Source organism: Debaryomyces fabryi (assembly GCF_001447935.2).
Source record: "Debaryomyces fabryi strain CBS 789 chromosome Unknown contig00108, whole genome shotgun sequence".
In the NCBI taxonomy this organism is placed as follows: domain Eukaryota; kingdom Fungi; phylum Ascomycota; class Pichiomycetes; order Serinales; family Debaryomycetaceae; genus Debaryomyces; species Debaryomyces fabryi.
Window position 1 is genome coordinate 12,250 of NW_015385534.1, and position 23,674 is coordinate 35,923.

Sequence of the window (23,674 nt, forward strand, 5' to 3'; positions counted from 1 at the left end):
ATGGCTCAAATCTCTAATCCAATTACTCCACCAATGAAGGCTAAAGGTGACCGTATGATGACTTTGCAAACCCAAGATGGTATTGCTTTGCAAGGTTACTCGTTTGGTGCTCCAGTTGCAGCAGCTGGTGAAGTTGTTTTCCAAACTGGTATGGTTGGTTACCCAGAATCCATTACTGATCCATCTTATGAGGGTCAAATTTTGGTTATCACTTATCCATTAGTCGGAAATTATGGTGTTCCAGATCGTTCATTAAAAGATGAGGACGTTCCAGAATTACCAAAGTACTTCGAATCCAACAAAATCCACATTGCTGGTTTAGTTGTTGCCCATTACACCGAAGAGTATTCTCATTTCTTGGCTAAGTCTTCTTTAGGTCAATGGTTACAAGAACAAGGAATTCCTGCTATTTATGGTGTGGATACCAGATCCTTGACTAAAAGATTAAGAGAAAAGGGTTCTACTTTAGGTAGATTGGCTTTACAAAAGTCTTCTTCCAAGAGTGCTGAAGTTATTAAAGCTTCGAACTGGGAAGCACATTTTGAAATTCCTGAATGGGATGATCCAAATGTCAAAAATTTGGTTGCCAAAGTTTCAACAAAAGAACCAGTCTTGTACACTCCAAAGAATAATGTTAAAATTGGTAAGAATGGTAAGCCAATCAGAATTTTAGCTGTTGATGTTGGTATGAAATATAACCAAATCCGTTGTTTCATCAGACGTGGTGTTGAATTAAAAGTTGTACCATGGGATTATGATTTTTCCACCGAAGAATATGATGGTTTATTCATTTCCAATGGTCCAGGTGATCCATCTGTCATGACCAGCACTGTTTCAACATTGCAAAAAGTATTGGAAGTTGGTAAAACTCCAGTGTTTGGTATTTGTTTAGGTCATCAATTATTAGCTAGAGCAACTGGTGCATCAACCTTGAAGTTGAAATTCGGTAACCGTGGTCACAATATTCCATGTACTTCGACCATTTCCGGTAGATGTTACATCACATCCCAAAACCATGGTTATGCAGTTGACACCGATTCATTAGCTTCTGGCTGGAAAGAATTATTTGTTAATGCTAATGATGGTTCCAACGAAGGTATCTACCATGACTCCAAGCCTTACTTCTCAGTTCAATTCCATCCTGAATCTACCCCAGGACCAAGAGACACCGAGTTCTTGTTCGACGTATTTATTCAATCAGTGGTTGACTTTAATAAATCTGGTGTCCAAAAGGCCATTGAATTCCCAGGTGGTTTAATTGAAGAAAATAGAGCTGCTCATCCAAAGGTTGACGTTAAAAAGGTGTTAGTTTTGGGTTCTGGTGGTTTATCCATCGGTCAAGCTGGTGAATTCGATTATTCCGGTTCTCAAGCTATTAAAGCTTTAAAAGAAGAAGGTATTTATACCGTCTTAATTAACCCTAATATTGCAACTATTCAAACCTCGAAAGGTTTAGCTGATAAAGTTTACTTTTTGCCAGTTACGGCTGACTTCGTTAGAAAGGTTATCAAACACGAACGTCCAGACGGTATTTACTGTACCTTCGGTGGTCAAACTGCATTAGGGGTTGGTATTCAATTGAAGGACGAATTTGAAGGATTAGGTGTTAAAGTCTTAGGTACTCCTATTGATACTGTTATCACTACTGAAGATAGAGAATTATTCTCTAAAGCTATGGATGAAATCAATGAGAAGTGTGCCAAATCCGAAGCTGCTAATAATGTCGAAGAAGCTGTTGCCGCCGCCAATTCTATTGGTTATCCATTGATTATTAGAGCTGCCTATGCATTAGGTGGGTTAGGTTCAGGTTTTGCTGATAACGAAGAAGAATTAGTTGCTTTATGTAACAAAGCCTTTGCAACATCTCCTCAAGTCTTAGTTGAAAGATCTATGAAGGGATGGAAGGAAGTTGAGTACGAAGTTGTTCGTGATGCTTTCGATAACTGTATCACCGTTTGTAATATGGAAAATTTCGATCCTTTGGGTATTCATACCGGTGACTCTATTGTTGTTGCTCCATCGCAAACCTTATCTGATGAAGATTATAATATGTTAAGAACAACAGCTGTGAATGTTATTAGACACTTAGGTGTTGTTGGTGAATGTAATATTCAATATGCTTTGAATCCTTTCTCAAAGGAGTACTGTATTATTGAAGTTAACGCTAGATTATCGCGTTCATCAGCCTTAGCTTCTAAAGCTACTGGTTATCCATTGGCATATACAGCAGCCAAGTTAGGTTTGAACATTCCATTGAATGAAATCAAGAATTCTGTTACAAAGTCTACTTGTGCATGTTTCGAACCTTCATTAGATTACGTTGTTGTCAAGATTCCTAGATGGGATTTAAAGAAATTTACCAGAGTTTCTTCCTTGTTATCATCTTCAATGAAATCTGTTGGTGAGGTTATGTCCATTGGTAGAACTTTTGAAGAAGCCATTCAAAAGGCTATTAGATCGACTGATTATCAAAACTTGGGTTTCAATGAAACTTCTGCTTTAATGTCAATCGATATTGATAGTGAATTACAAACACCTTCAGATCAACGTTTATTTGCCATTGCTAATGCTTTGTCAGATGGTTATTCTGTCGATAAGGTTTGGAAGTTGACTAACATTGATAAGTGGTTCTTACATAAATTAGACGGTTTAATTAAATTCGGTGAGTTAATCACCTCTTACGGTGCTAAGGAAAATTTGCCTGTCACTGTTTTAAAGCAAGCCAAACAATTAGGTTTCGAAGATAGACAAATCGCAAAATTCTTGAACTCCAATGAAGTTGCAATTAGAAGATTGAGAAAAGAAGCTGGTGTCATTCCATTTGTTAAGCAAATTGATACTGTTGCTGCTGAGTTCCCAGCTTTCACCAATTACTTATACATTACTTATAATGCTGATTCTTCTGATGTTAAATTTGATGACCGCGGTGTTATTGTCTTGGGTTCAGGTGTCTACCGTATTGGTTCTTCTGTTGAATTCGACTGGTGTGCAGTTAGAGCTATTAGAACTTTACGTGAAAACGGAACTAAGACAATTATGGTTAACTATAATCCGGAAACAGTTTCAACTGATTACGATGAAGCTGACAGATTATACTTCGAAACTATCAATTTGGAAAGAGTCTTGGATATTTACGATTTAGAACAATCATCAGGTGTGGTCATTTCTATGGGTGGTCAAACTTCGAATAATATTGCCTTGCCATTATACCGTCAAAATGTTAGGATTTTAGGTACCTCTCCAGAAATGATTGACTCTGCTGAAAATAGATATAAATTCTCAAGAATGTTGGACAGAATTGGTGTTGACCAGCCAGCCTGGAAGGAATTAACCTCTATCGACGAAGCAGAAGAGTTCGCCGAAAAGGTTACTTATCCTGTTTTGGTTCGTCCATCTTATGTCTTATCAGGTGCTGCTATGAATACTGTTTACTCTAGAGACGATTTGGCTTCTTATTTATCTCAAGCAGTTGATGTGTCACCAGATTATCCAGTCGTTATTACAAAGTATATTGAAAATGCGAAGGAAATTGAGATGGATGCAGTTGCTAAAGATGGTAAAATGATTATGCATGTTGTCTCTGAACATGTTGAAAATGCTGGTGTTCACTCAGGTGATGCTACTTTGATTGTACCACCTCAGGATTTAGACCCAGAAACTGTTAGACGTATTGTCGAAGCTACAGCCAAGATTGGTAAGGCTTTAGATATTACCGGTCCTTACAACATTCAATTCATCGCCAAAGATAATGATATTAAGGTTATTGAATGTAATGTTCGTGCATCTCGTTCCTTCCCATTCATTTCTAAGGTCGTTGGAACTGATTTAATTGAAATGGCCACTAAAGCTATCATGGATATGCCAGTCACTCCATATCCAGGTGAAAAATTACCAGAAGATTATTGTGCAGTTAAGGTTCCACAATTCTCTTTCTCACGTCTTGCCGGTGCTGACCCTGTTTTAGGTGTTGAAATGGCTTCAACTGGTGAAGTTGCAACTTTTGGTAAGAATAAGTATGAAGCTTATTTGAAATCCTTAATCTCTACTGGTTTCAAATTGCCAAAGAAGAATATCTTATTTTCTATTGGTTCTTATAAAGAAAAGCAAGAATTGTTACCATCCATTAAAAAGTTACATGAATTAGGTTACAAGATTTTTGCTACTGCGGGTACCGCAGATTTCATCAAGGAACATTCAATTCCTGTTCATTATTTGGAAGTTTTGGGTGATAAGGAGGACCAAAAATCTGAATACTCTTTGACTCAACATTTAGCCAACAACTTGATTGACATGTATGTTAATTTACCATCTTCAAACAGATTCCGTCGTCCTGCTTCTTATATGTCTAAGGGTTACGAATCTCGTCGTATGGCTGTTGACTATTCGATTCCATTAGTTACCAATGTTAAATGTGCAAAATTATTAGTTGAAGCGCTCGCTAGAAATATCTCGTTGACTGTTTCTGACGTTGATTCACAAACTTCTCACAAAACCGCTGTTATTCCAGGTTTAGTTAATATCAACTCATTTGTTTCTTCATTTGATGATTTTGAAGCTACAACTCGTGCATCCTTAGTTTCCGGATTTACATTCAATACATTCTTACCTCAAACTTCGGATTGTTCAACTGTTTCCAACATCGAAACATTAGCCGATGCAATTGAATCGGCAACAAGTTCTGCTTACACTGATTTCTCATTATCAATTGCTGCTTCTGAAACAAATGCAGAAGAAGCTGCGCAAGCCGCTGAGAATGCAGGGGCCTTATTTATTCCTTTCAACGAATTCAATAAGTCTAAGGTCTCAGCCATTTCATCACACTTCTCGTTATGGCCAGAAACCAAACCAATTATCACTGATGCTAAAACAACCGATTTAGCATCGGTATTATTGTTGGCTTCTTTATACTCTAGATCAATTCATATTACTGGCGTTTCTTCAAGAGAAGACTTGGGCTTAATCAGAATGGCCAAGGAAAAGAATTTAAAGGTTACTTGTGATGTTTCTGTTTATGCATTATTCTTATCACAAGATGAATTCCCACAATTAAGCTTCTTGCCAACTAAGGATGACCAAAATGCATTATGGAGTGGTTTAGAAGACATTGACTGTTTCTCTATCGGTGTCTTACCATTCTTAGTAAGCAAGGCTCTCAACAAGAAGTATTCTCCTGGCTTAGGTACTAAAGAAACTTTGCCATTGTTATTCAATGCCGTCAAGGAGGGTCGTCTTACAACTCAGGATATAGTCCAACGTTTCCATGATAATCCTGTCAGAATTTTCAACATCCCTAAACAAGAATCTTCAGTTGAATTTGACATAGATAGATTAGCTGCTTCTGCAAACGATTCTGAAATATTGGCTACCGCTAAGGCCAATTTACAAGGTGCTGTTAACCGTGTTTCCTTCCATAATGAAACTGTTTGTTTAGGTGGCGAAATTTTGGCTGTACATGCTTTGGGCCAAAACGGAGTTGAATCCAGAGCCAGATTTGGATCTGTCACTAGTATTCCTCAGTCGCCTGCTTTGGGTAATAAAAAGGCTAGAATGTCTTTTAATGAAGGACCTCGTCGTCCATCTCTCCTTAGAGACCAATCATCCACCCCTGCTGAATTTGAAAAATTAGGTTCTGAATTAGTTTCTCAACCTCCAGCTGGTTCAATTGGCGGAGAAAACAACGCATTAATTAATTACATCAGAAAGAATAATACTTTCTTACGTAATTCTGTCTTATCTGTCAAAGATATCACTCGTTCTGACTTACATTCATTATTTACAGTCGCCCAAGAAATGAGATTAGCTGTTGAAAGACAAGGTGTCTTGGACATCTTGAAGGGTAGATTATTAGCTACTATGTTCTATGAACCATCTACTCGCACTTCTGCATCATTTGACGCAGCTATGCAAAGATTAGGTGGTAGGGTAGTTCCAATTGCATCATCTTCATCCTCAGTTAAGAAAGGAGAAACATTGCAAGATACAATTCGTACTTTAGCCTGTTATGCTGATGCGGTCGTCTTGAGACATCCATCTGAAGAGTCCGTAGATATTGCTGCTAAATACTCACCTGTTCCAATCATCAATGGTGGTAACGGATCTAAAGAACACCCAACTCAAGCATTATTAGATTTATTCACCATCAGAGAAGAATTAGGTACTGTGAATGGTATTACCGTAACATTTATGGGTGATTTGAGGTACGGTAGACCAGTTCATTCCTTATGTCACTTATTACGTCATTATCAAGTCAGAGTTCAATTGGTTGCACCAAAAGAATTATCCATGCCTGAAAATATTAAGAAGATGTTACAAGACAATAATATGTTAGTTCTCGAGTCTGAAGTATTAACTCCAGAAATCATTGCTAAGTCTGATGTCTTGTACTGTACCAGAGTCCAAGAAGAAAGATTCGAAGATAAGGAACAATACTTGAGATTAAAGGACACATACATTGTTGACAATAAGATTTTGTCTTATGCTAAACAGCACATGTGCGTCATGCATCCATTACCAAGAACTAATGAAATTAGGGAAGAAGTCGACTTTGACCAAAGAGCTGCATATTTCAGACAAATGAGATACGGGTTATTCGTTAGAATGGCATTATTAGCTATGGTCATTGGAGTTGATTTCTAAGTGAGAGTTTTAACAATAGGGGAATTGTTGTACACCTACTCATGAATATTTTGTTAAAAAGTTATATTTTTTTTGTTCAATACTATTTATAAAAGGAAAAAAAATTCTAGAAGTGACTATATTGGTTACTATTTAGTTGAAATAGCATTTTTCGGGGGAATAATGTGATTCTACTATTATAGTTTGTTTATAAGTATTTTTATATTTAATACATAAATACCATATTATATCCTACTCATACGTAGATAGTTTACATAATATACACTCAATTATTGTCTTTAGAAAACATGTTGGTTTCATCATCAGTTCTCTTCAGATCACCATTCTTCTCGTTATTGTCATTATTCGAATTTTGATTCTGTAACTCATCTACTTCTTGATGTGGCCCATCTTCTTGAACATCTTCATTAGCCTGAATTAAGGCTCTCGCAATTTCAATTTCTTCACCCGCAGAATCAACATGGTGATCAAACGCGCTCACTTCAGGATCAACAGGTATATTGTTATTATTCCTGTTTCTTTCTTTAGAGTTCCCGCTATTACTGTAACCTTGATTATCATTAGAGTCCTGGTGATATTCATGATGGTTAGTATATTCATTTTGGTAGTGTTGATAGTGATTTGAATCGCCGGCAACGGCCGCAGCTGCAGCAGCTGCATAAGTTGGGTGGTGCTGATGATTTGAATGTCCTTGTTGTTGAGATCTCTGCGCTGCCTCAACGGCTGCAATAATTCCATCATCCAAACCTGATAAATCGTGTGTCAACAAGCTCTCAGTAGCGTCATGACGATGGTGACCTGGTAAGTTGTGTAGTTGAGCAGCAGCAACCATAGCATCAACATCGTCAGCACTATTTCTTGATTTCAAAATATTACGAGCATTTGGATTGTTTGGTTGTGAATGCAATACCTTATTGTTCCTGCGAATGATAGAGTTACCAGTTGCCATCTTCTTCGGAATCGTACTCCGTTTGAGTAGAGGTGGGTCCTTTGCAGGATCTCTACACTCTGGGCAATTTTTTATTGCTGTAGCCACAGTATCTTTTATTCTCGTCCAATGGTACTTTTCGGTAACAACAGCTGTTGTCTTATTAATACCTCCGTGATTGGTCATATGTACCTCAGTGCAAATTTGCAATTGTCTAACAGGATCAGCTATGACCTGTCTTCCTTTCAACATTAACTTACCGTTTTCTAATCGATAGTGGGATGCGGATGACCTCAATCTAGATTTCTCTTGTCTGTCGGCCATTGCTGGATATCTACCTGTTTCCAAATAGAATTTGATCTTATCAAACCTATATGCACCTATTTCAGGGTCCGAGTTATTGATCAACTCTCTACCGTAAACAATAGCATCTACTGCCGTATCATGGCCCTTTAAAATACCGGCTGATTTCACTCTTCCGATTCTTTTGAAATTCAACGATTCCCAGATCTTTCTTGCAGCCGCATTCGACTCAAACACAAGGTTGAAAATAGAGTACGTATACCCCAACCGAGGTGCCCACTGCAAGTAACAATCGGCCAACGTTCGACCTATTCCCTTGCCTCTGATCCCAGCATTAACCAAAAATCCCGCCGTACATATATGCGAACACCGTCCCGGATAATTAGGCTTGACGTAAAACGTCCCCAAACACTCCTTTTCCCATTGTCTCGACCCTTCGAGTGTCGGAGAATCTCCTAGCACCATCACAGCTGCAAAAGACCCAAACCAGTAATTCTGAAACGACTCGATGTGGAGCGTGTCAAAGAACGGAAATGTATCCCCCCGTTCGATCTCCATGTTGAATTCATCACAAAGAAACGCCAACAACCCTGGTGGCAACTCATTGGGCGTATGCATCGGATAAATCGTAGCCGTAGTCTCTCCATCTTTAAGTAAAACCGTATACCGATCAATAACTGTCACTGGATTATATTCTAATTGAGGCCGAAAATGTGGCGGTTGCATCACATCATCAAACTCTGCCATATTGCCTATCTATTATACACTTCGCCAACTCTTGTATCTACTATTAACCTATAAGTAGTATATGATATTAGTGTAGATATTATACTGTCTGTGTATATTATAGAATGTAAACAAAATGGTAGTTTGATGATTAACTGAAAATGACGAGTGATGCTCAGAAAGGCGTTTTGTGTCACAATCACCCAATTAGGACAATGTCGTGAAATCACAAATGTCGCGCCATGCTACTCTATACAAGGTCCTTACCGTACATATATGCTCCCACTAGGTTGTTCTGGCCCTTTAACACGGCCACGTTCTTGACGTAGCCAATGCGATCAAACCCAAGTGAGTCCCAGATTCGCAAACTTGCTACATTGGTTTCAAATACCAAATTGAATACCGAATACACATATCCCAATTGGGGACCCCATATTAAGTATTTGGCACCCATTTCCTTGCCCAACCCCAAACCTCTTTTCTCATGGTTGACTACAAATCCAGCATTGCAGACATGCGAGCATCTTCCCGTGTAATTAGGCTTGACGTAGAACGTTCCCAAAAAGTGCGTTTTCCAAAATGCTTCCAGTTTGTCCTGCAAGTCGGCATCTGATAACGATTGGTGGTCACCATCGATGAGAACGGCTACGAACGCGGAAAACCAGTACAGGACAAATTCATCGAGGTCCATGGTTTCATGGTACGGGTAAGTGGCACCCTCTTCGATGACATAGTTGATTTCGTGCTGGATCACCTTGAGCAAGGTTTTGGGGACTTGGCTGGCGTCGTGGATGGGAAATAATGTCACTTTACCAGTAGGGTCCTTTGCAAGGGAAAAAGTAATTGGTTGAGTAATTTTTGGGGTGTTTTTCTGCCCTTGTGTGGCGAAAGGTAAATCCTTCAACCTCTCGTAAGTCTCTTTTTCTACTGTCATGATGTGTTCACGGTGTGGGTCTGTTTGATATTGCACTTATTGGTGTTTATTACTAAAACGTCATAGGAAGCGATCGGGACTGAAAAACTCACAGGGTTACCCGGAGATAATGTTACTGGTGATGCTCCCCATCAACAATCAGCCATAAAGAAACCCATAATTTAGCAAGGGTAGAACACGGTTGATATAACAGTTTGAAGGTCATTGACAAGAGATAAAGGCTGGCCGAGCTGACATATGATTTAAGATGGAAGACCACAAACGGAATGGGATTCTCAACGATAGTATGTGATTATTTTTATTTCTTTCGAAGTTCATAGTAGAAAAAAGATATACTAACGAATGAACCAGGTTTAAGTAAAAGAGACAAAAAACGCCAGCAAATAAGCTCCCGATTGGGCAAGCTAGATGTCATGTTCAGTAGTGACAGAGACAACTTCTACAAGACACTGCTTCACAACTTACAGAACACACTAGCGACCCTACAGCAAGGCGTTAACGAAGAATATTTGGATAAGAAGGAAAACTTAGAAGAAGAGCGTGATTATGAGTTGACAAGACTTAGGCTTTGGGAAGAGTACCAAGTGAAGAGAATCGAAGAAGAATATAAGGAGGATTTGACCAAAGCTCAGGAAAACCACGATAAGATGATCAAATTGATCAAAGAAAAATTATACGATAAGCTCCAGAAGCAGATAAAACAATTGAAAGAGGATAAATTATTACTTAATTTAGTTAATGCGAACTCATGGAGCTCAAATACGGCTAACGATTCATCTACGGCAGCATTGAACGCAGTGGCCGCCAATACATTGAACCTTGCAGATAGACGATCGCTTAGAAAAAGGGAATTGAGCTCTAGGCTCACTGCTGGTGAAGCAGATGATTTGTCGGATGGGGGTGCTGGTTCTACAACCACAGGAAACTTGTCGATGGCTAATGGATATATATCTCTGTCAGGAAAACGAAGAAGACATTATGCCACGAGGTACTCATCAAACGATGAAATGTCATCTGGAATCACTAGTACAGCTGCTAGCAATAAGAATAATAGCGGTAATGGTCACAGTAACCTCCAAAACAATGCGGCAGGCAGTGGAAATGAAAGTAATTTGAGTGACAAGGACTACGACGCATTGAATACATTGATCATGGGCAACGAAGACGGCGGAGTCTCATTGGTGCTACTTGACAATACACATGCAAACTCTAATAAACCCAATACCCGAGGACTAAACAAACAATTCACAGGGTTACAGGGTTTAAAGCCCGAGGAATTGAATGATGATTTGACATTATTACGAAATGCAATTGTAAAAAAGGAAAAATAACCTATTTCCTCATATATGCATACATTTCTGTTCAATTCTTCCACGCGTGCCGAACCTTTATCAATATATATTTATTCATAGACTCTTTGTAATTAGTATTTTCATTTCAAGTAATATAATCATTGAATGCTTTTAAAATTGGTAATTTCTAACATATCGACACAATGAAATCTTTACAATGTAGAACCGGAGCTTATATACTCGAAAACCAACGTACCAAATCAATCAAATGAACATACTTGATTTCAACTAATTAAGTCTATTAGAACTACTATTTACATTTTATGAATTTATAACCTTTAAAGACGAGCTTGTTGTTTTGATGGTAAATTCCACAGCAATGTTTGTATATAGGCTAAATAGGTGTTGAATCGGTTTGTAACATATATGTGGTGTCAATGGGTTTTTTCGCTTACATCGTGCGTTAAATGTTTGAATTTATCTTTTCTTCTTGTAATTAGTAGTTTTTATTTCATAATAACGACTCTAGGTGTAAATAAGAGCTATTAGTTTGTAACTGAGAACTACTTGGAAGTCGTCGAATATATTCTTAGTTACTTTAGCTTACAGCTTATTCGACGAATTTAACAAATTATAGATATACGCGATCTTTTGATCTGATGCAGGGGATACATAAGAACGATCAGAGGCCCATCAGTGATGGTGTGGAAAGATATGATACATCCCACTCAGATTATGATTATTCAGATGACGACGATGATTATGATGAAATTTCATTCACCGAGGCAAGGCTTAGGAATATCAAGTCGATAGTACGCACACCAAGGCAAATACGTTTATCTAAAAGATCGAAAGGAATATGGTTCATATCTCTTGTGGTTATATTAATTGTGTACTACTGCCTCAAAACGAGCTTTCTTGGAGCAAATAGTTATAATAAAACTGATGTCGATACCCTCACAGTCGAACAAGATCTACAAGAAGAAGACACCGGTGACTTCATAAGTCAAACAAAGATATCGTCTGAAATAGACTCACCTTTTCAAATTGGATGTCGGGAACCACATACAAATCAGAAACGGGCCAATGCAGCTCTTGTTATATTGGCAAGGAATTCCGAAGTTAAACAGGTAATCAAATCTATGAAGTCAATGGAAAGGCATTTCAACCAATGGTTTAATTATCCATGGGTATTCTTAAACGATGAGCCATTCAGCAAAGAATTTAAGAAATCAGTTTCAAAGTATACGTCTTCTAAAATAGAGTTTGGTACTATTCCGAAGAAAAAGTGGAATTTTAGTGACAAAATAGACAAGGACGAATTACACGAGCATATTGCCAATCAGGGTGATCGAAGAATCATGTACGGAAACTCTGAATCTTATCATAAAATGTGTAGATTCTTCTCAGGCTATTTTTACAAACACGAGTTGGTAAAAAAACGAGATTGGTACTGGAGAGTAGAGCCTGATGTTGAATTCTTCTGTGACTTGACATACGATCCGTTTATAGAGATGGAAAAGCATAATAAGAAGTATGGTTTTAATGTTCTTATTGGAGAATTATATTATACGATTCCGGGGTTGTTTAAAGAAACAAGGTCATTTATAAGGAAACATGGTGTTCTGTTAGGCAATGCGTGGAGCTTATTTATCAAAGATTATAAGTATGCGGTAGGTAAAAATGCGGCCAACTATGATGGTTTGAAATCAAAGGCTGATATATTACAAGCAATAGAAGAAAATATTACAGTCAAGAAATTTTTATCTATGAAAGAAAAAACAGATGAACAAATTTCCAAGTACGATCTGCTGTTGTTGGATTTAGTAGTCGAGAAGTCTAGAAAAAAACCTGAATTGTATGAAGATAGATTTGATTTAGAAGAGTACAACATGTGCCATTTCTGGTCGAATTTCGAAATTGCTAGAACAGATTTGTTCAATTCTCCAGCATACGAAGCTTATTTTGAACACTTAGAAAAGAGCGGAGGTTTTTATAAAGAACGATGGGGTGATGCACCTGTACATTCCCTTGCAGTAGGAATGTTGCTCGACCTCAAAGACATTCATTATTTCCGTGATATCGGCTATCAACACTCTGCGATGAGCCATTGTCCTGGGAACTCAAAAAGATACCAGGTAAAGTATCAACCTAGCGAAAAATATTACCTTAAGGATTTGAAGGAGGACCAAGCGTGGCTCTCTCCTGATGGCCCTCGTCCAAATGGAATTGGGTGTAGATGTAGATGCCCCAAGGCAAAGGACATCGAAGACTCGCCTTCCTCGTGTGTCAAATCATGGGCTGACATCACCAGCGACAAATACATTCCTCCTAAGCCAGTCGATGTGGATTTCTGGGAAGATCAGATCGAACGTCGTCTAAACAATTTTCTCGCAACTGGCGGAACTCTAGGGCAAAGTAATGTTGCCGAACAGCTACTAAATTTCAATTAATCTACAATTTCGCTTTTTATAGATAACATAATATTGATTCTAATATACACTGAACAGAACTAGAAATACATTGTAGCAGTCAAGCACCTTAACCACCGAAACCATATAAGGTTCTACCTTGTCTCTTCAAGGCGTAAACGACATCTAATGAAGTAACGGTCTTTCTCTTGGCGTGTTCGGTATAGGTGACAGCGTCTCTGATAACGTTTTCTAAGAAGGTCTTTAAGACACCTCTGACTTCTTCGTAAATCAAACCGGAAATACGCTTAACACCACCTCTTCTGGCCAATCTTCTGATAGCTGGCTTGGTGATACCTTGAATGTTATCTCTCAAGATCTTTCTGTGACGCTTAGCACCACCTTTTCCTAAACCTTTTCCACCTTTTCCTCTACCGGACATTGTTAATTATTATTTGTTAGTTTTTAAAATTTACAAAGAAATAGAATAACTAATCTTAATGATTCTTCCAAATTAAGTTTTATTCGAAGTACGGATCGCTCTATATTTATACCATATCGACTAACTTTATTTCGTGGTACATTCAGATGTCATGTTTATTTATTTATGGCTAGATTGTTTGTTTACATTTCATCATCATCATCAAAGCGTCTCTAGTCGCGGTCAAAAGGCCGTTTTATCCCATACTAATTTTTACACATTGAGTCGAGTAAATGGCAGTATTGGTTTTAGGCGACTTTCACCCCCAGACAAGCAAAGTAAACAAAGGAAGCATCGCGTCCATCGTCTTCTCAGCGTGTCGGAAGTATTATTTATCGATTTAGTAGGCTTATTGATAGGAATCTCTTCCGGAGGATTCGTGTTGATATGTTTTGGTTGCGCGAGAGAAAAGTTCTTCAGATAAAGTATTTAAAGACCTTGAAATCACCGACTACAGGTTTTTAGATATATCATATTTTATATCATTCTAAATCATTAACAATGGCTAGAACTAAACAAACAGCTAGAAAATCCACTGGTGGTAAAGCCCCAAGAAAACAATTAGCCTCCAAGGCTGCTAGAAAGTCTGCTCCATCTACCGGTGGTGTCAAGAAGCCTCACAGATATAAGCCAGGTACTGTTGCTTTAAGAGAAATCAGAAGATTCCAAAAGTCTACTGAATTATTGATCAGAAAGTTACCATTCCAAAGATTGGTCAGAGAAATCGCTCAAGACTTCAAGACCGACTTGAGATTCCAATCTTCTGCCATTGGTGCTTTACAAGAATCCGTTGAAGCTTACTTAGTTTCTTTATTCGAAGATACTAACTTATGTGCTATCCACGCTAAGAGAGTTACTATCCAAAAGAAGGATATCCAATTAGCCAGAAGATTAAGAGGTGAAAGATCTTAGGTGCGCCTAAGCTTTACTTTTTGTATATTAGTATGTGTTTTATTGAATAAATGTTTAATATGAAATAACCAATGTAAATATGGGCGACATGATCCTCTAGGACGATTGTGTTTGTGAATTACATAGGATCGTATGTATAAGACTTGTAGATAGTAATGGTATCGTGAATGGCATGAAATACGGTTATGACACGCCAAGTCATATTAATAAGTGGAGTGTCAGCAAGTGATAGGAAGAATAGACCATTATCAACAAATTAGGTCAAAGAAGCAAATATTCAAGCATGGGAGGAGGACATACATTAAACATTGAGGGATTGGCTCAATCAGCCAACGAATTACCCAAGACACCATACCCAGCATGGGCTTTTTCAGCGTTGCTTCTCTATAAAGGTGTCACGTCGCACAAGCCAATTGCTAACTCCACTGGAACGTCTGGAGGATCAGCCAAATTTAGTCAATGGCTATCGGTTTCGAAGCCATCAAGATTATCATGCTTCACTTTTGGTGCTGCCCACTTGCTTGGGGGATGGATTATCTACGATGGGGATCTTGCTAATGGTGCAGGTTTCAACTTCGCATGGTCAACGCTATACTTGATTGTCAACGGGACTGCAAGTGTCAAAAGTTTGGCTTTAGGAAGATTGAACCCAATTGGTTTAAGTGTATTGGCACTTGGAAACGTTGGAATGTACGGTAAGCAATTCTTTTGGCATTAAATCTATCTATAGGTATATAAAAATATGAAGTCTTTTGAAACTAGCAGTACAGTGGGGTCATTCCCACGGGATTGGTAGAAGTCCATTTTCTTTGGCATACTCTTCTAATTCAGTCTCGTTATAGAGTTCGATAAATTGCTGGTCCATTGGCCTTTCCTTAGGAGCAGCGAATTTTCGATATTCATCAAAGATTATTGTAAGCGACCATTTTTGTAATCTGCGCAATACTCCTACAAGACACCCCGTCCGATGTTTTCCTCTGTTACAATGAATCAAAATAGGTTGGTTGGCAGGATTAAGTACTATTTTTATCGCCTCTGTTATAAGAGTATGTGATATCTTTACGAATGGCTCCTTATTCCCCGACATCCCGAGTCGAAAGAGTTTTATATTTTCCTTATCCAAAAACTGTTCATGCTCCTCTGGATAATCTTCGGGTATAAGACAAAGAATGGATTTCAATTTCAACTTCTTTACAAATGGAAAATTACACGGCTGTGGGAACGAGGACCGGTATATCTTGTTAATCACTGGTGCAAAGTTTTCAGGTGGTGTCAATTCAGTAATCAGGTCGGTAAAATCACTGTTTCCTTGGGTCTCTTTCGGCTCAAAAGTTCCGTCAAACTTATCGTCAATATCCTCTTCATACGACGGTTCGTCGTCTCCTGTGTTATTATTACTTTCTTCGTTTATCTTAAATTGGTCTAGCTTTGATCGTATAAACATCTTGTCTGAATTCATTATACTTGGGTCATTCGTTATATCGTTATCGTCATATCTGGGAGTTATATCCTCTTGTACGTTATCCTTTTCTTTATAATTAGGTAGTTCTTCGTCCATTTGGAACGGATCGTCTAAAACTTCACTCATATTCAGGGGGGAATATGAATCTGGTTTAAACAAAATTATTTTAAGGAATTTCAAGTTTTAATCAAACAAGGATATTCTTCTTGTAGGTCAAAATAAATGGATGTTATAATATAATTGGCGTTACTATCAACTTCATCGTCTATGGCGGATATAATGGTAATCGGTTCAATGTGTCTTCATTCAGTGATGCTAGGCCGTCTTGGTTTTGTGTAACTTCGAAATGATGGTGTTCTATGTAAACTTAATTCTTCGAAGAACCAATTCTATATTCTATTCATACAAATTAATATACAATGGTATGTTCTAATATATGGAGAGATACATGCAAGGAAGTTTGAATATATACTAACCTAATAGTCTGCTTTATTTAATTTTCAGTCTTTATTACAAGTGATATTATTGTTGATTTGTACATGTACATATATTCATGCTACATGGCCAGTTATTTTAGATAAGAACAAGACTGGTGCTTTTGGAGTATTTTGGAAGTTTGCTAGAATTGGTGAAAGATTAAGTCCATACGTTGCCATTGGATGTTTTGTCATGGCATTTAACGTTTTAAGATCTTAGACATAATTATTAATTATTAAATTATTATAATTACTTGTATATTAGGGATATAGCAACTATTATCTAAATAAACTATCTGAATTCATACATTTCATTGACAGAGTTGCACAATACTGGCGCTCTTTCATTACCAACAACTCTTTCAAGGGCAACGGCATCCCATTTAGAATAAAGGATTTTGATAAACGACAAATCTAAATCAGCGATTTCTCTAAACACAGATTTACCGATAAATCTAACCAACTCCTTGTAAAAAATTGGATTCGATGGAAGACCATACATTAAGAGATTCTTAACGCCGTTGATTTCAAATCTACGGAAGTGATGCAATCTCTCGGTATAGAGCATTATCTTAATTTTTCCCGATGCAAATTGCTGTCTATTTCTAGATAACTTGGATTGGGAAGTATATTCGTCAATTGAGGCAAATGTGAATTTAGTAGATGTTTTCATGTAATTTTTGATCCTTAAATAGTCGTAATATGATGGGATGAAAATCAACAAGCCGTCGTCGTATGAGGTGGATTTTGTCAACGAAGGAAGAACAGAATTTATGAAGTACTTAAATCTTGATTCTGGATCAGTCATTGGAGAAGAGCTTTCGAATCTCTGGAAAATTTGCTTCAACTTTAATCCAATCGAATTCATGATACATGTCTTAGATGTAGTTATCGGCTTAAATCTGAGTTTTCCAGATAAATTCAGTGATTTTGAACTTATGATATTGTTGATATTTGGGGTGGAAAATTCACTGAACACCAAATTCTGTCTCAATAAATTTGCCTGGTCATTAATAGACCACATTCTAATTCTTGAGAAGTCTGCATCATGAAAGTCCTTAGGAATTTTGTTCAAATATTTGAAGACTGTATTGACGTGATCCCAATTTTGCATTTCTATTTGATTAGCCTGATCCACAACTAAAACCTCAATAGATGATAAGAAATCATATTGTCTCTTTTTCTTGTCTGGATTTTCCAAAATCATAGAGAGCCCGATAGGCGATGCAATTATAATATCAGACGAGTAAAATGATGAATAAAGCTTGAGGGATTTTCTGGTAAATTTCAATCCAATACAGAAAAAATCATTATTATTTCCCTTAAATGAATATTGAAAATCTTCCGGTTTAGATTCTGGAGGTGTTTCCTTACTGAAGAACTGCTTGTTGAATTTTTTCTTATTTTCCTGTTGTTCAGAGCCACATAACTTAATTAATAATTCAACAACTTCGTAGCATGCATTTCTAGTAGGAAGCAAAATTAATACCTTGGGACGGGTGAAGCCTTGATCTCTGAGTTCTGGTTCGTCAATGTTAGTCTTTCCCTGCTTGACTGATTCTTGGTATGAATGCAACTTATTGTTATTCTTCAATATACGGTCTCTAGTCTTAAAAATATGGTTCAATGCATGCAAAAGGTAAAGCTTCTTGTATGAGTCGTTGTTAAATGACCTATAAGCATAACTTACATCCTGATATTTTACCATTGAATCCAACAAGACGCCTTCTAACTCATTAAGAGGCTCGGGGTGGTGAGTCTCAAATGGGCTCACGAGTCTATGTTTAATGCTATATTTCTCGACACTATCACCTTTGACCTTGCTACCGGTCTTTATAGGATTAGGTGGAACTTGCAAAGTATATGTATATCCCGCATCATCCAAGCTTTTTTTATCCGTAAACGTCCATTTTGGCTTATCTTTCAACATTTTTTCTTGCTCATCGATGTACGAGTCGCCGACTTTATTGAAATGAACCTCGAACGGATCTTGCTCATCATCATCTCCGTCGTCTTCCTCCGGGCCTTCTTCATCGATATCCTTGTCTTCATCTACATTAGCACCTGCAATTTCATCGTCCCCAGAATCTTCTTCGCTCTCGCTGTCTGTCTCTTGAGTCTTCTCTGGTGGACTAGTATCTTTCTTCGTCCGCTCCTGGTGATCACTATTCAATAACGTCAATAATGCCTCGTATGCTTTTCCTTTATCATCTTCACCACCTTCTTCGTCATCAAGATCTTCTTCTTGGCTTTCCAACACCTGGTTCACATTTTCCTCATCTTGCTCATCATCATCTTCATCCTCATCGCGACGTTCTCTTCTAGCTGTTCTCGTAATTGTTCTCATTTCCTGTCTTCCATGTTTCTGTTTGGGTCTCTTGGACTCATGACCATCTTCTGGTCTCTTTCCTGAGTGCTTCTTACGCTTGTATGGGGCTGGCATCGCTAATATCCACCTCTTCTTAGCTCATCTATTCCTATACTACAGTTTTTTTCAGTATATATGGCCTGTTCCTGCATATCCTACTGTGTATTAAACATCCAAACACCGGATTTTTGATTTGGTCGTGTGGTATTATTTAGTACTTTTACTATATACCAATAACACTAGTTTCTTTCTAATACAACTTAGCGTATAGGTGACTCTCTTAAGGAACATTCAGAGAACTATACTTTCGTTGTATAAGAGTTCTAGGACAGTGATAAACAATCCCAAATTCCCATAGCTTTCATCTTCGCACCGCGACTACAATAGAAACATAATTGACTGAAGTTTTCACCATATAGATATAATACCCATAAGATTTAAATCCAACACTGTTCTTTTTAAATTGAATTAAGCAGTTAATATAGTTAATTTTTAACAGCGGATTTATAATAATAAGTGAATATTTAAAGCTCCTTTAAGTGGTTTGGTTCATTGCAGGATTTTCAGGATTGTTGACAAAGTTTTGAATCGAACGAATAAATTTTCCCAGACTTTATGAAGATAAGTGAAATAGTATTATAATCAGTAAAAACATATAAGCTGTTGCTACATTTTTGAATTCTTAGTATATTGGATTGGTTAGAATGCGAGAAAGTATGAACCGTATCCAGGTTAGGACATTTCGAGTGCTTCGAGCGGTATTGTCCACAGTGTATTTGGCACTCATAATATTGTCAATACCATTATCTTTTGACGTTGGAGGCATAACATGTGGATTGGCCTTCTCTTTCACGACGTTTGCTTTATATTTTGTATTGACCACTATCAGGATTGTGACTAGAAAAAGCCGATATTTCGGCTGGGTTTCACTCTTATATTACTTACAACATATTATCATTCCTAGTTTGTTGACATTATTTTTGTCTTATTATCGCACGAATCAACCGGCGTCTCTGACTGCTTATCATCCTCATGAAATTTGGCGTTACTTTATTATCAATTCAACTCCCATTTTTACCATTTTGGAAGGTTTCTGTTCTTTATTATTGATTCAGGCTATTGGTGAGACCGTGAACTGGCTTACTGTGTATAAGTCTGATAGTTGGTTGATTGTTTCACTTATTGCAAGTGGCTCAACCATCACTGCAGCCTTGTATTTTTTGTACAGAATTTATGTTTTCCCATTTACTATCGATATGATCAGTGCATCGCTTTTAGGTTCATTATTAACATTGACAGCTGGGTTAGGGCTCTTTGGAATCGTTTCGGGTAAGGGTTCGATGATTGAATCTGCGCTTTTGTTTGCCTACATTGTACGTTGTATTTATGAAACGTTCCCCATATTATCAGAAGATGCAAGTAAAACTTTAACTTCCATATTCACTCAAACAACATTCAACTTACGGAATGAAATCCCTAAATTGCCCCCACAGATAACGAACACAGTACTGCAATTATTACCATTCTTAGCTTCCAACTTACCAGGCTCCTTCAAGGCTATTTGGGAATTTTTAATCACGTCAATCCATAAAGTTCCGTTACCTTTATTGCTTAATTTGGCTTATAGAATTGGTGTCTTTTATGCTGCTACTAAAATTATTCCTTCTTTGTACCATGATGCCTCATATCCTTTTAACACTCCACCAAGAACACCTTCTCAGAATAGATCTCCCCGTCCTTCATCAACAAACATATCAAGCTTAAGTCAACTCACCTCTAGCTCCAAAAAAATCTCCTCGAATCATCGTCATAGTAACAAACATGAAATAAATAGTGAAGAGGTTATAGACACAACTGAAATCCAGCCATTATCACACTCCCAATCTACATTCACGAGAAACTCATTTGGCAGAAAGCGTGAACCTCGTTCAACTATTATCAAGTTAATCTACTCTTATTCGCCTTGTATTGTGATTGCAGTCTATACACATTTAATGATGCTGTACAAAGGTGAATTGGGAACCGAATTGAAAATTTGGGGTTGGTGGAATCCTAACTCAGACATTCTGGTAATAGTGCATCCATGGCAATTTTGGAATTGGGTCAATATGGCTACTACATTATTGCTATATACCGCCGAATTACTGGGCAACGACAGTAATTCCGGCAGAACTGCTTTAACAAGTCATTGGAAAGTTGAATAATATGCTTGGCATCTGTATTATATGGATTGGTTTGATTTATTGTGATAATTTTGTGTTGCTCTTTTAATATTGTACCTATACTTAATTTAGTTTAAGTAAGTTTAATTCTACTAATTTATTTGTATTTTTAATAATCTTTCGTTTCGTGTTTAACTTACTATTCAGTTATACTATTGTATTTAAATTTATAAAATAAAGAGTACCATGTAATAGTTAGAATTATCTAAGATATTCAAGTATTCTGAAGATCGAACCAACATTAATTAGATTCAAGATATTGTATCAGAAATTTTGCAACTCTCGTCCATGATTGATAACCTGTCATCTTTCCAGACAGTGAAATAATCTCAGAGCTTGACTCTATGTTTGCTTGGATGTTTCATCATTGGAAAACAAAATCTTGAATGTAACTAAATGGTCTGAATACCTCAAAAAATTTGAATAAATAGTAAGAACTCTAAAAACTATACAATACCCTACTTCAACTGAAGTATTTTATTCCCCTTGACTGAGAAGCCTGGCATATTTGACTATGCGAATATCTCAATTGAATTTGCAATTAGACATCAAGCTTTGAAATAATAGGGGACGTTCATGGTTCAAGAATAAGCTCCATTGGGTTAATTACCAAATGATAATCATTCGTTATAACTATCGTTTAGGAATCAACATCCCATTGCCGAAATTCAAAGAAACACCACCAGGATAAACTTGATGGGCAGGATAAATCCATAATAAAATCAAATATAGCAAGATAAGCAACATGAATAGCATGACAAGTTCTCGAATGTCAGAGCTGTCCTCAATGAGAACAGTGAAGTTCAAAATGAACTAACAAGGAAAACAAACAACCATCCAATTAATATCAAGCATTCAATCTACTATAGATTCAAACAAATGGATGAATTTGTTACGTTTCCGCATATGTGGCGGGAGACTTTCCCCAAAGCATTAATGACTACCTGAGTCCTTTTGTAAGCTTCGAAAACGAATCTTTGCCCATGAACGTAAAGAAGCTACTTGACCATCGAGAGGTGAAAATTTTCTGTTCTTTTATACCGAAATCCAGGTGGTGTGCGTATACCATATATTTTGGAACCCTAACAAAACTATTTAACTACAACAATAATGACCAAATATATACTATTAAATCCCCAAAGTAATCATGTCTACGTCAAAAACCATGCAAGAAAGCTTTCTGGTATAACCTTCGAAACCCAATCATAAATTCGAGCACCAGTTCCACAATATACTACTGTTGGATTCTTATATTTAGCGTAGATTAAATCGAACATCAAATGATATAATTGCCTTAGGCTGGTACCTCTTCCTGTAGATTTGATAGGGTTGGCTTTGTACTGAGAGCTTGAAAAGTTAGAAGCATATAAATCCTTAATGTCTTCGTTCCAACTCCTAATCTCGGAGTTAACAATAGTTGCAATTTTTGATTCAGACGCACAATCCTGATTAGATATATTCAAATTCCCCAAACGAATTTGAGTCACAGATATATCATGCTGAGCCAATTCCCTAGTAAGCGCAGTGAATAAGTGTCTGACGCTATTCAGAAATATTGTTTCAGGTGCGTGATATGGCATATCCAAAGAGCTTATAATGTTTGCGTTAATTAATATTATCTTACTCTGTTGACTACGAATCAAATTCACTAACCCCGAAGAAAACAATTTAAGATAAGTAGAAAATCTTTCATTCATCTTATTCCATGATGCAACAGTTATGTTCTCGATTGGACCAATAGGAAAATATAAGCTCGGGGCGAATATCACACTGGTCAATCTTAAATAATGCGAATCAGCCCCAGGAAATGGAACCACTGGTATTTCTAACAGTTGCCTGAATTTGCTGATTTGGACTTCAAAACTATACGATTCATTCAAGTTTAAATAGTTTATGTCTTCAGTAATTTGGTTAGACTCAATGTATTTGAAATCTTTTTCATCTAATATAGTTAAGTAGACAATAAACCCACGCTTTTCAAAATCTAATGCAATTAATCTAGTTAACGGTTCGGTAGGAGACCCCACAATTAAAACAACATCTCGTCTTGCCCCATTTGCCAACTTTGGTACTCTTCTTTTAAGCTTTGTGGACTTCTGTAGCTGTGTAGATTTATAAATATTGTTATAGTAATAATATGAACCAGCTCCGATTCCAATCGAAAATAATGATAGATATTGTATCTTGTTTTTACAAACGTGATCTGATAACTTAGCATATACTGACTGAGGTGGCCTTCTTGTTATGAGCTTCGGATCTGGTTTGCTAGTTGAAAATGGATTCAATTCGGGTAGTCTTTCAAAATATTCTGAATTCACTACCTTATCATGTTGGGTGGCAACAAAATCGGAAGTCTTATTATAATAATAATTTAGCGTTTTCCAGGTCGCTTGAACAGGTTCAGCTACCATTTTCTATATTATCTTTCTTCGTACTAGTTAACAAAAGAAACACAATTATTAGAATAAAATTGAAACATGGTATGTGATCACCTCCAAGTCGCATGATTAAGATAAAACTTTC

At 37.1% G+C, this 23,674-nt stretch overlaps 12 protein-coding genes across 12 annotated transcripts; 6 read left to right on the forward strand and 6 right to left on the reverse strand.

The window, feature by feature from the left end:
- On the forward strand, window positions 1-6,636 carry URA2 (bifunctional carbamoylphosphate synthetase/aspartate transcarbamylase; the record flags this gene model as incomplete). The annotated part of the gene is made up of 1 exon (XM_015613056.1): window positions 1-6,636. One exon carries the CDS (start codon window positions 1-3, stop codon window positions 6,634-6,636), a length of 6,636 nt encoding a protein of 2,211 aa, XP_015466110.1.
- A 265-nt stretch (window positions 6,637-6,901) lies between these two features.
- SPT10 (Spt10p) lies at window positions 6,902-8,614 on the reverse strand (the record flags this gene model as incomplete). The annotated part of the gene is made up of 1 exon (XM_015613057.1): window positions 6,902-8,614. One exon carries the CDS (start codon window positions 8,612-8,614, stop codon window positions 6,902-6,904), a length of 1,713 nt encoding a protein of 570 aa, XP_015466111.1.
- A 229-nt stretch (window positions 8,615-8,843) lies between these two features.
- On the reverse strand, window positions 8,844-9,527 carry AC631_04229 (uncharacterized protein; the record flags this gene model as incomplete). The annotated part of the gene is made up of 1 exon (XM_015613058.1): window positions 8,844-9,527. One exon carries the CDS (start codon window positions 9,525-9,527, stop codon window positions 8,844-8,846), a length of 684 nt encoding a protein of 227 aa, XP_015466112.1.
- Window positions 9,528-9,940: 413 nt separating this feature from the next.
- AC631_04230 (uncharacterized protein) lies at window positions 9,941-10,858 on the forward strand (the record flags this gene model as incomplete). Its single annotated transcript, XM_015613059.1, has 1 exon — window positions 9,941-10,858. The coding sequence occupies one exon, from the start codon at window positions 9,941-9,943 to the stop codon at window positions 10,856-10,858; it is 918 nt and encodes a 305-aa protein (XP_015466113.1).
- Window positions 10,859-11,478: 620 nt separating this feature from the next.
- On the forward strand, window positions 11,479-13,272 carry AC631_04231 (glycosyltransferase family 15 protein; the record flags this gene model as incomplete). Its single annotated transcript, XM_015613060.1, has 1 exon — window positions 11,479-13,272. The coding sequence occupies one exon, from the start codon at window positions 11,479-11,481 to the stop codon at window positions 13,270-13,272; it is 1,794 nt and encodes a 597-aa protein (XP_015466114.1).
- An 88-nt stretch (window positions 13,273-13,360) lies between these two features.
- Window positions 13,361-13,672, reverse strand: HHF22 (histone; the record flags this gene model as incomplete). The annotated part of the gene is made up of 1 exon (XM_015613061.1): window positions 13,361-13,672. The coding sequence occupies one exon, from the start codon at window positions 13,670-13,672 to the stop codon at window positions 13,361-13,363; it is 312 nt and encodes a 103-aa protein (XP_015466115.1).
- A 540-nt stretch (window positions 13,673-14,212) lies between these two features.
- On the forward strand, window positions 14,213-14,623 carry HHT2 (histone; the record flags this gene model as incomplete). The annotated part of the gene is made up of 1 exon (XM_015613062.1): window positions 14,213-14,623. One exon carries the CDS (start codon window positions 14,213-14,215, stop codon window positions 14,621-14,623), a length of 411 nt encoding a protein of 136 aa, XP_015466116.1.
- Window positions 14,624-14,906: 283 nt separating this feature from the next.
- Window positions 14,907-15,341, forward strand: AC631_04234 (uncharacterized protein; the record flags this gene model as incomplete). Its single annotated transcript, XM_015613063.1, has 1 exon — window positions 14,907-15,341. The coding sequence occupies one exon, from the start codon at window positions 14,907-14,909 to the stop codon at window positions 15,339-15,341; it is 435 nt and encodes a 144-aa protein (XP_015466117.1).
- A 57-nt stretch (window positions 15,342-15,398) lies between these two features.
- SIW14 (putative tyrosine protein phosphatase) lies at window positions 15,399-16,211 on the reverse strand (the record flags this gene model as incomplete). The annotated part of the gene is made up of 1 exon (XM_015613064.1): window positions 15,399-16,211. One exon carries the CDS (start codon window positions 16,209-16,211, stop codon window positions 15,399-15,401), a length of 813 nt encoding a protein of 270 aa, XP_015466118.1.
- A 642-nt stretch (window positions 16,212-16,853) lies between these two features.
- AC631_04236 (rRNA-binding ribosome biosynthesis protein) lies at window positions 16,854-19,004 on the reverse strand (the record flags this gene model as incomplete). The annotated part of the gene is made up of 1 exon (XM_015613065.1): window positions 16,854-19,004. The coding sequence occupies one exon, from the start codon at window positions 19,002-19,004 to the stop codon at window positions 16,854-16,856; it is 2,151 nt and encodes a 716-aa protein (XP_015466119.1).
- Window positions 19,005-20,185: 1,181 nt separating this feature from the next.
- Window positions 20,186-21,133, forward strand: AC631_04237 (uncharacterized protein; the record flags this gene model as incomplete). Its single annotated transcript, XM_015613066.1, has 1 exon — window positions 20,186-21,133. The coding sequence occupies one exon, from the start codon at window positions 20,186-20,188 to the stop codon at window positions 21,131-21,133; it is 948 nt and encodes a 315-aa protein (XP_015466120.1).
- Window positions 21,134-22,302: 1,169 nt separating this feature from the next.
- Window positions 22,303-23,562, reverse strand: AC631_04238 (uncharacterized protein; the record flags this gene model as incomplete). Its single annotated transcript, XM_015613067.1, has 1 exon — window positions 22,303-23,562. One exon carries the CDS (start codon window positions 23,560-23,562, stop codon window positions 22,303-22,305), a length of 1,260 nt encoding a protein of 419 aa, XP_015466121.1.
- Window positions 23,563-23,674: the final 112 nt, after the last annotated feature.